Source organism: Miniopterus schreibersii, assembly GCF_964146895.1.
Source record: "Miniopterus schreibersii genome assembly, chromosome: 14".
NCBI lineage: Eukaryota > Metazoa > Chordata > Mammalia > Chiroptera > Miniopteridae > Miniopterus > Miniopterus schreibersii.
In genome coordinates this window covers 47240608-47253994 of record NC_138114.1, presented here as the reverse complement: position 1 = coordinate 47253994, position 13387 = coordinate 47240608, and the positions used below count along the sequence as shown (strand labels likewise).

General features: G+C 46.1%; 1 protein-coding gene across 4 annotated transcripts in view; it reads right to left on the bottom strand.

The window, feature by feature from the left end:
* Positions 1-10629: 10629 nt before the first annotated feature.
* The window catches only part of CASP7 (caspase 7), a 28483-nt gene continuing 25725 nt past the window's right edge, over positions 10630-13387 (bottom strand). For 3 of the 4 annotated variants that reach the window (XM_081158560.1, XM_081158562.1, XM_081158561.1), the window contains exon 7: positions 10636-12450. In XM_081158560.1, the coding sequence (XP_081014686.1) occupies positions 12221-12450 (230 nt within the window). In that variant the 3' untranslated portion in view covers positions 10636-12220. Of the gene's footprint in view, positions 12451-13387 lie in introns of all 4 variants that reach the window. The other variant, XM_081158559.1, reaches the window with a different exon arrangement.

The following is a 13387-nucleotide window of genomic DNA, read 5'->3' as shown; positions in this document are numbered from 1 at the left end:
TGCCTCAGCACCTGGGTGGCCCGTCCCAAGGCTGCCCGACTCTGGGCACTGAGGCTGACACTGTGAAGCTGACCCGGAGAGGAGACTCCTTTCCAGGACAGCCCTGCCAGCAATCCCGTGACCATTCCGGGCCCCGAGACACGGGAATCCCACAGGGTGGAGGGCCTCGGGGAGGGGAGGTCTTTAGAACAGAACATGATGGCCAATTTTTTACCTTGAATTACTCAGCCTCTCACAATAGAAGGAAGCACAGAATAAATAGGGCAGTGCCAGGACAGTCCCAGAAAAGTGGGAGGAGACCGAGGAATTTTTGCCACCCCTGGGCACAGTATCATTCCTCCCTCCTGATTTCTCTTTTTTTTCGGCATGAACCCATTCTTTCCTCCTGAGGCATAAATGACTCATAGCAATTCCTTGGTTAAAAAAGGGAAGAATCTTTTTTCCTTGATAAAACAATGATTTGTAGAGCCCGCACAGGTTCTAAATGTGTTCGCATGCATTATTGCTTGGGTGTCTCAGAACCGTCCGATGAGATAGCTCGTTTTACAAATGAAAACCTGCATTTGATGGAAGAGCCCGGTGACGTGCTAGGTCTCCCCGCAGAGCCCCACAGCGCCCTACACCGAGGCTCACTCGGGACACTGCCAACAGCATTCCGCTCCCTGCACACCGTGGATGCAGAGAGAGCCTCGGAGGACATTTCTAGCCTTCCAATGCCCACAGAAGGCTCCGTGGCCACGTGTAGGGACCTCTCCTCCCTCTTTTCTCCACCCACCATAAAGGGAGAGGACAGTAGGGCGGGCGGGTTAGAGGGCTAACTCTGGAATCTGGGTTTAGATGTCACCTCCGTCTGTTTGAGAGATGTGATCTTGGGCACACTGTACCACCCCTCCATACCCCTGTTTCTGCATTTGTAAAGTGAAAATGATAATATCACCGCCCTCAGAGGATTGCTGTTAGCATCGCTTGAGATAATCTAGCGAATAGCATTCAGTATCTAAAAGGTGCTCAATAAATGCTACTTGTTAGGTTGTTTGCAGTTCAAACAGTCTATGATTCTATGATTGTTTAATAATGACTGGTATTTACTGAGTGCTTAATACATTCCAGGCATTTCTAAGGAACACTTGTATAATAGATTTCATGTATGTGTATATAATGGATTCCATACATATGTTTACATACACTGAATTTCATGTAATATATAATATATTTCATCTTATATACATACATTCTATATTTTACATATGAAATCTAGTATATGGATACATACATATGAGAGTCATTATATACATATATATGCAACGTATTATATCAATGCTTATATGATATAAGCAAACTCATATATATGAAATCTCATTAGATTTATATATAGATCACATAACAACACTATAAAGCTTATACCATTCTTACAATGATACAACACCCATTTTACAGATGAGGACACTCACCAGAGAGATTAAGCAATTGGTCTTTGATCACACAACTAAAAATAAGCAGAGTCAGAACTCTAACTTGAGCATCTCAACCACTTTGCTCTGCCTCCCACCTAAGAAAGAATTAAATCATGTCACAGCTCTGCCTGCATTTCTTGACAGTGCCTCCAAACAAAAAAGCCTTTCAGATTTAGCGCTTTGATCTCACGCAGGAGAATCTACCCACTGTTGTTGTTACCTAACCTGGTCCTTGTAATGTCGTGTGGGATTTGATGAGTGTGACATCGAGAGGTCCTGCTTCCCTCTATACAGAGCAAGAAGGACATGAAGACAGAGCCCACACCAGCGATTTTGTTCAGGAAAGCTTCCAGACCAGCACAGCCAGGAAACCCAGACGAGTCCCACAGACAGTACTCACCAGAAGCCAGCAGGTCACTGGTTCGGTGCTCAGCAAAGTGCCCTCTCCCTGGGTTTCTTGACTGTGCCCCTGCTCACTCTGTGCTCCGAGTGCCAGGGTGACTAGCAAAGTACACGCTCTATTTGAAATGGGAACCAAGAGGAAGTTCCCAAGCTTCTATCTCAGGGCAAATTTTCCTCTTGCCCCACGATGAAATGGAAGCTGGTGCTCCAGGGAAAGTCCCTGGGCTTTTAATCATCTTGTGGCTTGGCCCAGAGCTGCAGAGCTGCCCTTGGCATTCCAGCAGTCTAGCAACAAAAAAGGAAGGGAGAAGGGGAAAGAAAGAAAAGAAAAAAAGAAAAGAAGTGTATTTAAAAACAATTCCTGCCAGACTTTGGACTATAGTCACAATGACTTACTGAGAACAGTGCCAGCCCAGCCTTGACCTCCTGCAGTGACTACCACTGAAACAATTCCCTGGCTTCCCACCCCTCCCTGCCTCCCACCGTCCTCCTGGGGATGGCAGGAAGGATTCATTTGGGCCAGGTAAGGAATCAAAAGCCTGGCTTCTCCTTGTTCAAGCCAAGGATCTCCAGGAAGACTTGGTTATTCATCCACAATGCAGTTGTCATCAGCAGGGTGACACTAGGTCGGTTCTCCTGCACAGCTTCCCAACGATCTTAAAAATAAACAAGCTGATGTGACCGGCCCCTCTTAGGCCTGCTGAGTGGTATCTGGCCACCACAGGGCTTTTGGTATATTTTCATTTAAATTACATTTTTGGGGGGGACCCTGGTCGGTGTGGCTCAGTTGGTTGGAGTGTTGTCCCATGCACTGAAAGGTTGCAGGTTCGATCCCCGGTCGGGGTGTGTGCTGGAGGCAACGGATCAGTGTTTTTTTTTCTCTCTCTCTCCCCTTCCTCTCTCTTAAAAGAAAAAAACCCAAAAAACCAATAAAAAATCAATCCTTTTGGGGGAAAGAGGAAGTGCTAATAAATTTTATCTTCTTTGATCACCTTTAGAAGGCACAAAATTTTAATATTTTTCTTTACTAGGGTAATTGGGTTGGAACCAGCTCCGCCTTGGCTAGTTTAAGTTTTCTCGTCTGCAAAATGGGGTGGATAGAGTTGACCTCACAGGATCGTTTTTAACAATTAAGTAAGACTTTACATATAAAAACCATGTAGCACAGTGCTCGATCCCAGGTAAGCACTGAACGAAGGTTATTTCCATTTTTCTCTTTCGCACCCTATGCAGGGTGCAGGTGTTATTGGTTCCTTTGTTTAGAAAACACAGTTGGATTTCAGACATGCAGGTGGGATTAGGTTATCATTCACTTTCTGCCCAGGACAGATTGTTTTAGGAGAAATAGTTTCTTGGAATGTATTTCCTTGTATGTTTCTTTCGTTCAATTTTAACTACTCTGGAAATAGTCTTTAGTATTTTTACATTTAGTCTTTGACTAGTTATTTGCTCTAAGTAGTTCATAAAAAGCTTGTGCTGATCTCCACTTAGCTGGGAACTGCAAGGCTGCCAACAGCCTGTCTTCGTAACCCGGAGACCTAACCGACACGTGGGACAGAGAAAATCACTTTGACATTGTGTTTCTTTGGAAAGGATATCTATAAACCTGTAAGGCAGACTTCCCATTCGTCAGTCCGTCCATCCATCCATCCATCCATCCATCCATCCATCCATCCATCCATCCATCCAATGTCCATTCACCCACAGTCATTCACTCAGGCCACGTGTTGTAGGTTCTTTGGTCATATTTTCCAAACAGTATTACAAAGCTCTTTGAGGACATTAATTCCTGGCACTTCTGGCCTGTCCTGCATGAAGCAAAGAAGGCCAGAGGGATCCAGAGGGACACGTGGGTATGGCTCTTGGAGAAGGCCCCTGCACTGAAGCGATTAGCGTGAGGGAGGACAGGTGGCCGCACCAGCATGTGCTACAGTCTCCTTTGGGAAAATGTTCTTGTCACTTTTAACTGCAAAGAAGGTCTGTGAAATGTAGTATTTTAGTTGGGCACATTGCTATTTTCATCTCAATCAGGATAAAGAAGTAGAGACAAAAGGTAAACTAAATAATGTCCCCACCCCCAGCCCCACCCAAGCTGTCCACATCCTAAGCCCCAGAATCTACGGATGTGTTGCCTCACATGGCACAAGGGACTCTGCAGATGGGAGTAAATTAAGGATCTTGAGATGGGAGATTCTCCTGGCTTATCCGGGTGGGCCTGATGCAACCATAAGGGTCCTTATGAGAGGGAGGCGGGAAGGCCATACACCCAGAAGGTACCCTCAATTTCCAGCCCTTTCTCACATGCCCACTTCAGATCTGTCAGCAAACCTGCCGGCTCTACTTAAGATAAAGCCTGCTTCTCACGACCTCCACAGCCACTCCGACCTGTCTGCATCTCACCCCGGCCACTGCTGCAACAGCCTCTCACCTGGGCTCCCTGCTTCTACTCTTTCTGTCTGAATCCATTCTCCAGAGTCTCATCATAGTTTCCTGGGGCCTATCACGTCTCTGCTCAAGTCCCTCTAATGTTTTCCCATGGCATAAGAATTAAATCCAAGGTGCTCACCATGGTTGAAAGCCCTACATGATCTGGCCCCGCCTGCCTTTCACCCTTATTTCCCATCATCCTGCTCTACAGCACTGGCTTTCTTAAAGGTTCTCAAACAGGCCCAGGTGGTAGCTGCCTCAGGGCCTTTGCACCTGCTACTTGCTCTGCATAGAATCCTCCTTCCTCACATATCCACATGGCCCACTTTGTCACTCTGCTGTGATGTGGGCCTTAGAGAGGCTTTTCCCTTTGCAGCTGTCCCACCTACTTAACCTGCCCCTCCTCACCGTTCCTGAGCTAGACCAGTGCTAGCTTCTCATGTAGGTGTGGTTTACTCAGAATGCTAATTAGTGCATTTTTACATAACCACCCACACCTTCTATATCTTTATGTCTGAAAGGGAACTTGTTCTTCAGCTCCCACAAGACCTGTCATAACTCAGAATAGAAATTGTGAACCAACTGTGATTTCACTGAATGCGCAAATCCTCCAACACAACCCTTTTCAATCACAAATGGATCTTGTGCCCTCTTGAAGGAGAGGGACCACTGTTCCACTGGGCATGTGGCTATGCAGTGCTGGTTGATTGATTATAGACATTTCTTGCCTGGTTTTCTTACCTAATCCACTGCTTCTAGCTCACATCCCAATCTCCTGGTTTTAAAAATAGCTATATTCATTTACCCTCAGTACGTCTTCTCCTCACACCATCTCACTAAAGAGTGCATCTATCCCTTAGGACCTTCCCAGGCTCCAAAGTTTCTAAACTGTTCAACCTACCCCTTCTCAGGTGTGTTTTTCTGCTGGGTTACAAGCTTGGCTGCAAATTGGAGTAACAGAGAGAGGTTTAACAGTGCTCACTCCTGGCCCCACCCTCGGAGATCCTGACTCAGTTGGTCTCGGGTACTGCCTGGGTATTGGCACTGGTGATGCTAAGATGTAGCCACGGTTGAGAACCATCCCATCTAATCCCTCTCATTAAGGTCTCTAGAACCCTCCTTCTGAACAAACTCCCCAGACTCCTTGGAATTTTCCAGACACCTCCTTAAATTCACAAAGACCTGGCTTTTGCTTGATGACTCAGTTTTCATAACAACACCCACCCAAGGAAACTTGATTTGATGCTATAGTTCTTTAGAGTCTGCAAAGCCTTTTCCACACATTATTTTTGGCTCCTCCCAACATCCATGTGAGGTGGGCATTCAGGGCCTAGAGGAAACGATGTCAGCTGGCGCAGGGGTCTGCGGAGTGAGGGCTGCGGTGGCCAGATCGAGCAAAACCAACGAAACAAAACCTCACTCAAAACAGAAGCTCAGTTAAACTGAGCAATATTGGGGACATACTCAAATGAAGAAAATTGTTGTTCTTTCTGAAATTCCAGTTTAACTGGGCACCCTTGTTTACGGGACACTGCCACACTCAGTGCCCACTCCTCTTCTGAAGCTTAAGCTCCTGGCTCTGCCATCCTCTTGCCTTCCTGTGATCGCCCAGCAGCCTGGCATCTTCAGCTCCTGCCCACGCTCCGCTCCTTTAGGTGCGTGGCCATTATCCTCAGAAAGAGCCTCTACTGAGTACTAGAATCTTCTTTCTGTAGGCTGAATTATTTATTGGGCCAGTCTGGTTTAAAAACACACTCAAACACTTACTCAGTGCTTTCTGCGATGGCAGGCACTGTGCTAAGCGCTCTGCACTCATCTCATTTCCTTCTCACCAGACCCTTGGAGGGAGGTACCAGTTCCTCGGTACCTACATAGGACTCTTTCCATTGTAAGGTGGAGAAACTTAGGTTTCAGGAGCTTGAGAGATTCCTCAAGATTGTACAACTCGGAAATGCCAAAGCTGGGATTTAAAAAAAAAAGATTGAATTTTAGAGAGGAAGGGAGAGGGAGAGAGAAACATCGATGTGAGAGCAGAGCATTAGCTGCCTGCCTCCTGCACACCCCTCCTGGGGACTGAGTCCCAAATGGGGATGTGCCCTGACCGAGAATTGAACCAGCAACCTTTTGGTGCACTGGAGGATGCCCAGCCAACTAAGCCACACTAGCCAAGGCCAAAGCTGGATTTGAACATGCTGTCTGGCAAAAGCCTTTGTTTTTAACCAGTGGGAGAACAAGATGGGGAGAGAGCCTTGGGCTCTGCTGTTCAAGTTTTCCAGCTTGTTCATGTTAACTTTCTGAAGCTCCTGGGATTTGGAACCACCATTGGATAAACCTCTTCATGCCATGTGGGTGGTCTGGAAGATTAAAAGTGTTGACAATATAACAATCCATAAGATGCATACATATTTTTGGAAACCTTATTTTTAACCCTGAAAAAAAAAAAAAAGAAGTGTTTGTCCACAGGCTCTTGAAGGAAGGCTTCAGCAGCCATTGCCAGCCAAGTAAATGCTAAATCAACCCAGGGACAATGTTCTTTAAACACTTTTGCTGAAGCTAAGGGGCAAATAGTTTATGCGGATTCTGGGTAACCAGCCACAAATATAATGTGTCAAAGAGGGTTTTTTTTTTTCAAGTGTTCCATATCTTTTTTGGTATAAGCTGCCCCTGTGCTTTAACAGTCTGTAAATATTTGTGCAATTAATGTATGCTGGCAAATGTCTCAAGAGGAAAGCCAGCTTCTCATGCCAAGCAAAATTGCAATTAGTAACACAAAAGAAAAGGACTCTGTTTCTTTCATCTCAGTGCTTAAAAACTGTCAGCACTTAATACGACTGGAAGCTTCAGAAAAGATAATTTGCGAAAGCTATTGCTCCTAAGCCTTTAAGAGTTGGTCCTATGCTCTAGTATAAAAAAAACATTCTCTTGAGAATTATTTTTTCCTTCCCTACTTAACAGTAATATAGTTAATATTAATTATGAAAGGTGTTTGTAGAGAAAAGTTCTTGGCCCCACCTTAACACAACACCTGGCCTTCAGTAGGGCTCTTTCAATGTTTGCTGCGTGCGTTAATCTTTGGGGTAATCCACGCACCTCTGAGAAATCTCACTTTGAAACGCATAGACTAGAAGGCATGCTGAAGGAAACAGCCTTGAAACAGAGAGTGGAGGGCCCAGTGGAGTATCTTCTATCCTTGCCCTTTCCATAAGCTTCATGTCATCTTCCAATCATCTTATAAACACCACCATCATCATCTTTGACACATTTTGAGTGTCTTGTGTGAGGCATTGTGCTAAGTAAGCACTTCACATACATTATCTCATTTAACTTCCACATTCTGAACGTCATGTGTTGAGGGGGAAACTGAAGGGTTACCTAAGGTTACATAGTATTGAATGGTCAAATAACAGGGCTAGGATTGGAAATCACATGGGACTCAGAGTCAAATTTCTAAGTACTAGTGGTTAAAACACCTCTGCTAACACTAGATCCTGAGATAAAAATTTGATGCTGTGCTGGTAGAGATAAGCCTTAAACTACTCGAGCTATAACTGATAACACAGACCAAACCTATCAGACTGTTTACACTTACCTCCCTTTCCCAAATCCTTCCTGAACCTCATGCCGTCCACCTGGATCAAACCATCAAAGCTCAGAAATGCTCAGCCTTGCATACCTGCAGCCATAACCCCATGTGCCTTCTGAATTTAAACCCTTTGGCATAGATGGCCTTTACACACTTAAAACGCATTCATTATAAAATTGTAGCACCGTATTTATAGTGCCGTATAGACTGAAAGTCACACCACCGTTTTTGCTGACCACATACGTTTAGAGGACTAGTCACACGTGAACCTGCAAGCGGATGGAGTGTCCACGGCCACATGGGTACTGCACTGGGGGCTGGGGCCTTCCAACTGTGTTCTTGGTGTGCTTGTGTTAATGATTTCTAAGTCAAAAAGAATTATTTGCCATCTGACCCAAAACAAAGCCCTGAGGTCTATCAAAAGGGCAATCTACGGCCTGAGGGCTCAGGGACAGGGGGAGAGCATAATTCTCTCAGTGTCCTGGTGGCTCCGAGGGCGGGTGGGAAGGGACAAGCTGTGGCTTCAGTGCACAACCGCTCAGCCCGCCAACGGAAACACGCAAGGAATGGCTCCCTTAATCCCGCTCTGTTTACAAAGACATTTTAAAGGCTGATTCACATTCGCAGACACTTGGAGAACATGTAAACAATTCTATTACATCATTCGGCTGAGGGCTCATTTACAACGGAGGCCGGCGTGGAAAGTCTACCGTGGAAATGAAGGGCATCAGGTAGTTTTACAAGAGGATTTCTGAAGATGAAGGGGTGCTTGAGAATATGTCATCGGTGGAAGCTCCAAATCCGTATGTTCTTTCACTAATCCTTTTTAGGCATAACCTTGATCAGCTCCGTGCTCAGTGCCGAGGGGAAGCAAAAATGTGTAAACAAGTGACCCCTGCCCTCAGAACTGCGTTTCTCAAACTGCGATGTGCACGTGGGTGCAGATTCTCGTTGAGTGGATCTGGGCAGGGCCAGGCTCCCAGGGGAGGCTATCACTGCACACACTGGCTGTGGAAGATGCTAAGATATTTACAGGGCAAACAGGGTAAGTAAAGGAGCCCTGTGATCAACCTCTCTCTGAAGACCGATGAGGATCGCAGTCCTTCAGAAAGTAGTGATACCTGGGCTGTTGCTATGGGTGTCCCTGCCTAATGACACAGATGAATTGCTGCTTTCAATGGTGACCACCACAGCTTGTCATCTAGCCAGATGCCTGCCGGAAAAAAGCCTGAAAAATGAAACGCTAGACAGAAAGGTGTGCTCCTAGGGTGTCACAAGGTGATCCTTGGTAGCCAGAGCAACCGAACAAAAGGTTTCAAGGCGACGTGCTGCAGGGCTGGACAAAATAAAGGATTTGTCCAACAATGTCCGTGCCCTGTCATTGGACGTTGTTTTCTTTCTCACAGTGAGGCCTTGGTATTTTTTTGAGGTTGTAAACCACAAGGAAACACGAAACCCTAGCACTTTATTTTGGGGCCTATTTGGGGCAATTTATAAACATAATGGGCTTACGATGGTTTATGGAAACTTGCTCAGAGAAAAAGCTCAGGGCAGAGCCTAAAGCTGACACTTAAAGCAGGTTAGTGGCACTTTGAGAAAAAAAGAGAAACCCACATTCGAGCCAATTACATGAGCACAGAATTGCACTGTCTTCCTCATGTGAGAACAGCACCCTGCCTACCACTCTTGCAGGGGGAGCCTGGGTCCTAAAGAAGGACAACTTGGGGTGTACATTCACCGGGATAGCGTTCTCCGTCAGGGTAACCTGTCCTTAGAATTCCAGGTAATAAGATCAGAAAGTTTAAGAATGGAGATGACTGAACACACACCCATCTTGGAACAGGATTTGTGGTCTTGATAAATAAGTTTCTGCCCAACAAAGCCATCAAGGACAAAAGCTCTTCCTTTTTTAAAAAAATCCTCATCGGAGGATACATTTATTTTTGTTTTTATCTTAGAGGGAGAGGAACATAGGCCGGTTGCCTCTCATATGCCCCCCAACCGGGGTCTGAAACCCGCAACTTGGGAATGTGCCCTGACCGGGAATCAAACCCACGGCCTTTCGGTGTACGCGACGAAGCTCCAACCAACCGAGCCACCCGGCCAGGCTCTTTCTTAATAGCTATTTATATCTCTGATCTAAGGGGACACGAGGTACTACTTATTATTTAGAAGCTGAGTAAGTGTAACTGCTTGAAGAATTTAAAAATATTAACTTCTTTTAAAACGAGATCATCTCTCTCTTTAATAAAGATTCCAAGGCAAGTAACAAGAGTGCTATGATTTTTACCTCAGATGACAATGTATGTAGGCACATTCATGTCTATAATAGGGAACAGAAGAGTCTGTTTTCCAAAGAACAGCCTGTGAAATTCTGGGGAAAGCAGGCTGGATGCCTGTTGATTCTTGATTCATGATATCCACTTAAATTTTGAACATTTGGTATATTTTAGATGGCAGGAAACCAGGGACAAGTCTCATAAACCGACCCTGAATACATTTTCTTATTGAAAGAGATAGTTTTACACCATCTGAGTTGTTGCCAAATTAATAAATGGCAGCCCGTCACGGACAACCTCAGAAGTTGCTTAACCTTTTGTGTGAGGCGTTTCGGTGATCCCCAAGTGATTACTTATTGCTTTGTGAGTGCTGTAGCTTCAAAAGTTGTATTTTGTGTTGAGGTCACGTCAGGATGGTCAATTCTTTTCTTACTTTCTCATTTTCCCATGGCCAGAAGACGCTTCAAAAGGAAAGGACACTGAGGAGGTTAGAAATTAAGCAACCGCATTTTAATCAATAAATATGAACTTTAACCAATTATTAGTAGGCAGAATAAAGTAGTAATTTATCAAGCGTTCAAAAGATACCACCACCTTGAAAACAAAGCGCAAAAACCCTTACCATTGATTTCCCCCACTTAACAAAAAATGTACTCAGAACAAGGCTTGGAATAATCAAAAAGGTTTCAGGCATCTATCAAAGCTAAAACAGGCTATTGTGCATACAGTGGGCAACATGTAGGTTATCTGACAAGAGAATGAATAAATGACTGAATGGAGGAATTGCTGAACATCAGGGACTACAATTCTATTCACCTTATAGGCAATTTATATTCACTTCTTGCCCCCCCCCCCCCTTCCTTTGCTCTAAAGTAGTGCAGGGAAACACACCTCCCAGGGCCCTTGTCAGCTGGCTTCTAGATGGGGCTGGAAGGTAGGTGCTGGGGGAAGACTCAAGGGCAGAAGAGGGGAAGGAGCCCCAGCGTTTCCCCATGCCTGACCCATCTGGTGTTGCCCCGTCTCAGGCAGGGGCTCTGTCCCTGACATGGCTCCATTTTCCATAACTCCTCTCCTCGGCGGTCCTAGCTCCCCGCAGGCAGCCCCCCACCATGGTCCCAGCTCCTGCGGATGACCCCAGCTCCTGGACTCAGAGCCACACCGCCTCACAGCTCTAGGTGGCAACAGCTTCCTTTCCCTGGGCTTCTCTTTTATCATCTGTAAGTCAATCTCCCCTACTGAATTCCCTCTATTGGTCCCTGGTGGGCCTGGCTCAGTGGTTAGAGCGCTGGCCCTCAGACTGAATGGCCTAGGGTTCGATTCCGGTCAAAGCCACGTGCCTGGGTTGCAGGCTCGATCCCTGCCCAGTGCGGGAGGCCACCAATCGATGTGTCTCTCACACATCGATGTTTCTCTCTCTTCCACTCTCTCTGAAAAACAATGGAAAAAATATCCTCCGGTGAAGATTAAAAATAATAATAATAAATTCCTCTATTGAAACACCTGGAATGGTTTGTTTTCCTGAATGGATCTTGACTGACACATAACAGAATCATTAAATTATTTTCCCCTCTAACTTATCTGTGAATTTCTGCACAAGAGTCTATCCTAAGCCACTGAAAAAATCACTCCAACCACACTGTATACTGACCTTCTGCAATACGGGGGAGTGAGTATCCCCTTGACTGTGTTTTGTCAAGCACCGGGACTCTTTGCCAGGTACCAATATGACTCTGACTGTCCATCAGTGCCATCCCCAACCACAGTGAATGCGGCTAAGAGTCCTCTGCAGAGGTAATTTTTGTTGCATGTAGTATGTGTGACAGGAGGAAAAATACAAACAAAAAATAATCTTAAGAGGAAATTACAAAGTCATCAAATAGAGAACATTGTGAAAATTCAGTGAACATAAGATAGCACCAAGAAGTTTCTTTCCAGTAGAATAATTTTCCTGAAATAAAAATCCTTTAGAATTTATGGGTATTTCAAGAGCATCAAAAAACAAACATACACAAATCCTATCTGATTCATCAACAAAGGACCCATTGTTTTCCGGCTAAGCAGCGCCCCTGGAAGGGTTATGTGGAGAAGTAGAGTTCCTTGGTGAGCATGGAGACCACGCACGGGATCTGCTTCTTCTCGTGGAAGCGCGGGTCGTCGGACTGCGACTCGAAGTGCCTGGCCACCATGTAGTTTACTCTGGTAAGGATCTGCAAGATGTCCAGGCTTTTCCAGTGCTCGTTCAGGGTGGAGCAGAGGGCCTGCACAAACCAGGAGCCGCTTCCCGAGTTCCTCCACGAGTAATAGCCTTCAACGGGAGAGAAAGGTCCAGTCAGCTGGCCTGGCCGCGGCCCCACTCGCCACTCAGAGTGACTCTCGGTGTCTGGGGCTCTCACACATGCCTTTCTGAAGTTATGTCACCCTAGTCTGCATGCGAGTCCCTAATGAGAATTGGGCTAATGAGAGTGAAAGTCTTAGATTCAGCGTGGAGATGCTCAACACATGACTTGGTGTCCAGCATGGACACATGCCAGGTACCTCCGTGAGCCTGAGACACGTCCCAAGGAAATGCTGGAGCACCGCTCCGTCACGGGACCGTCTCATCACCCTGTGGGGTGAGCGCTACTTTCCAAGCCAAGCAGGGGACCTCAGAGAGTTTTGAGATGTGTTCCTACTGATGAGGGAGGACTAGAGGCTGGTTCCTGCTGAAGAAATCTCGAAGTGAGAGGCAGCTGAATCAGCAGCTTCCTTAGGGGCCGTCAGGAGAGCCAGCTGCCCCGGAAGGGCTGACACCACAGGGTGCGGGTGTGTTTCTCGTGGACCACTCGTGGTCCATGGCAGGGGAAGCTGGCTGTTGGTTTGCCCTAGGTCCTGTCCAATAGGGTTTCTTGAATGGGCAAGGAGATCTCAGCAGAAAGAGGCCGGACAAATACCTTCCGAAGGATGGCCAGGAGTTGAGGAAGGATTCACAATGCAGAACCAAGAATAGAGAAGCGAATCCAAGGGACAAGCAGCAGCAGGGTTCAGGGAACCCAGGGACTCAAGAAAATGCCCAAGAGGAAAGCACTGGCTTCCACCATCTCACTGGATGATGGAAGAGCACACCCATAGCACAAGCAGCCAGGTGACCATGGGACCTGGGTCCTACCCTTAACTCAAGGCCCTGTTTCTCTGCTTCCCTCCCATCTTTGACCTCAGGAGAATTAAAAAAGGAATCTGAAGAGGGGAGGAGATGAGAAAGCTGA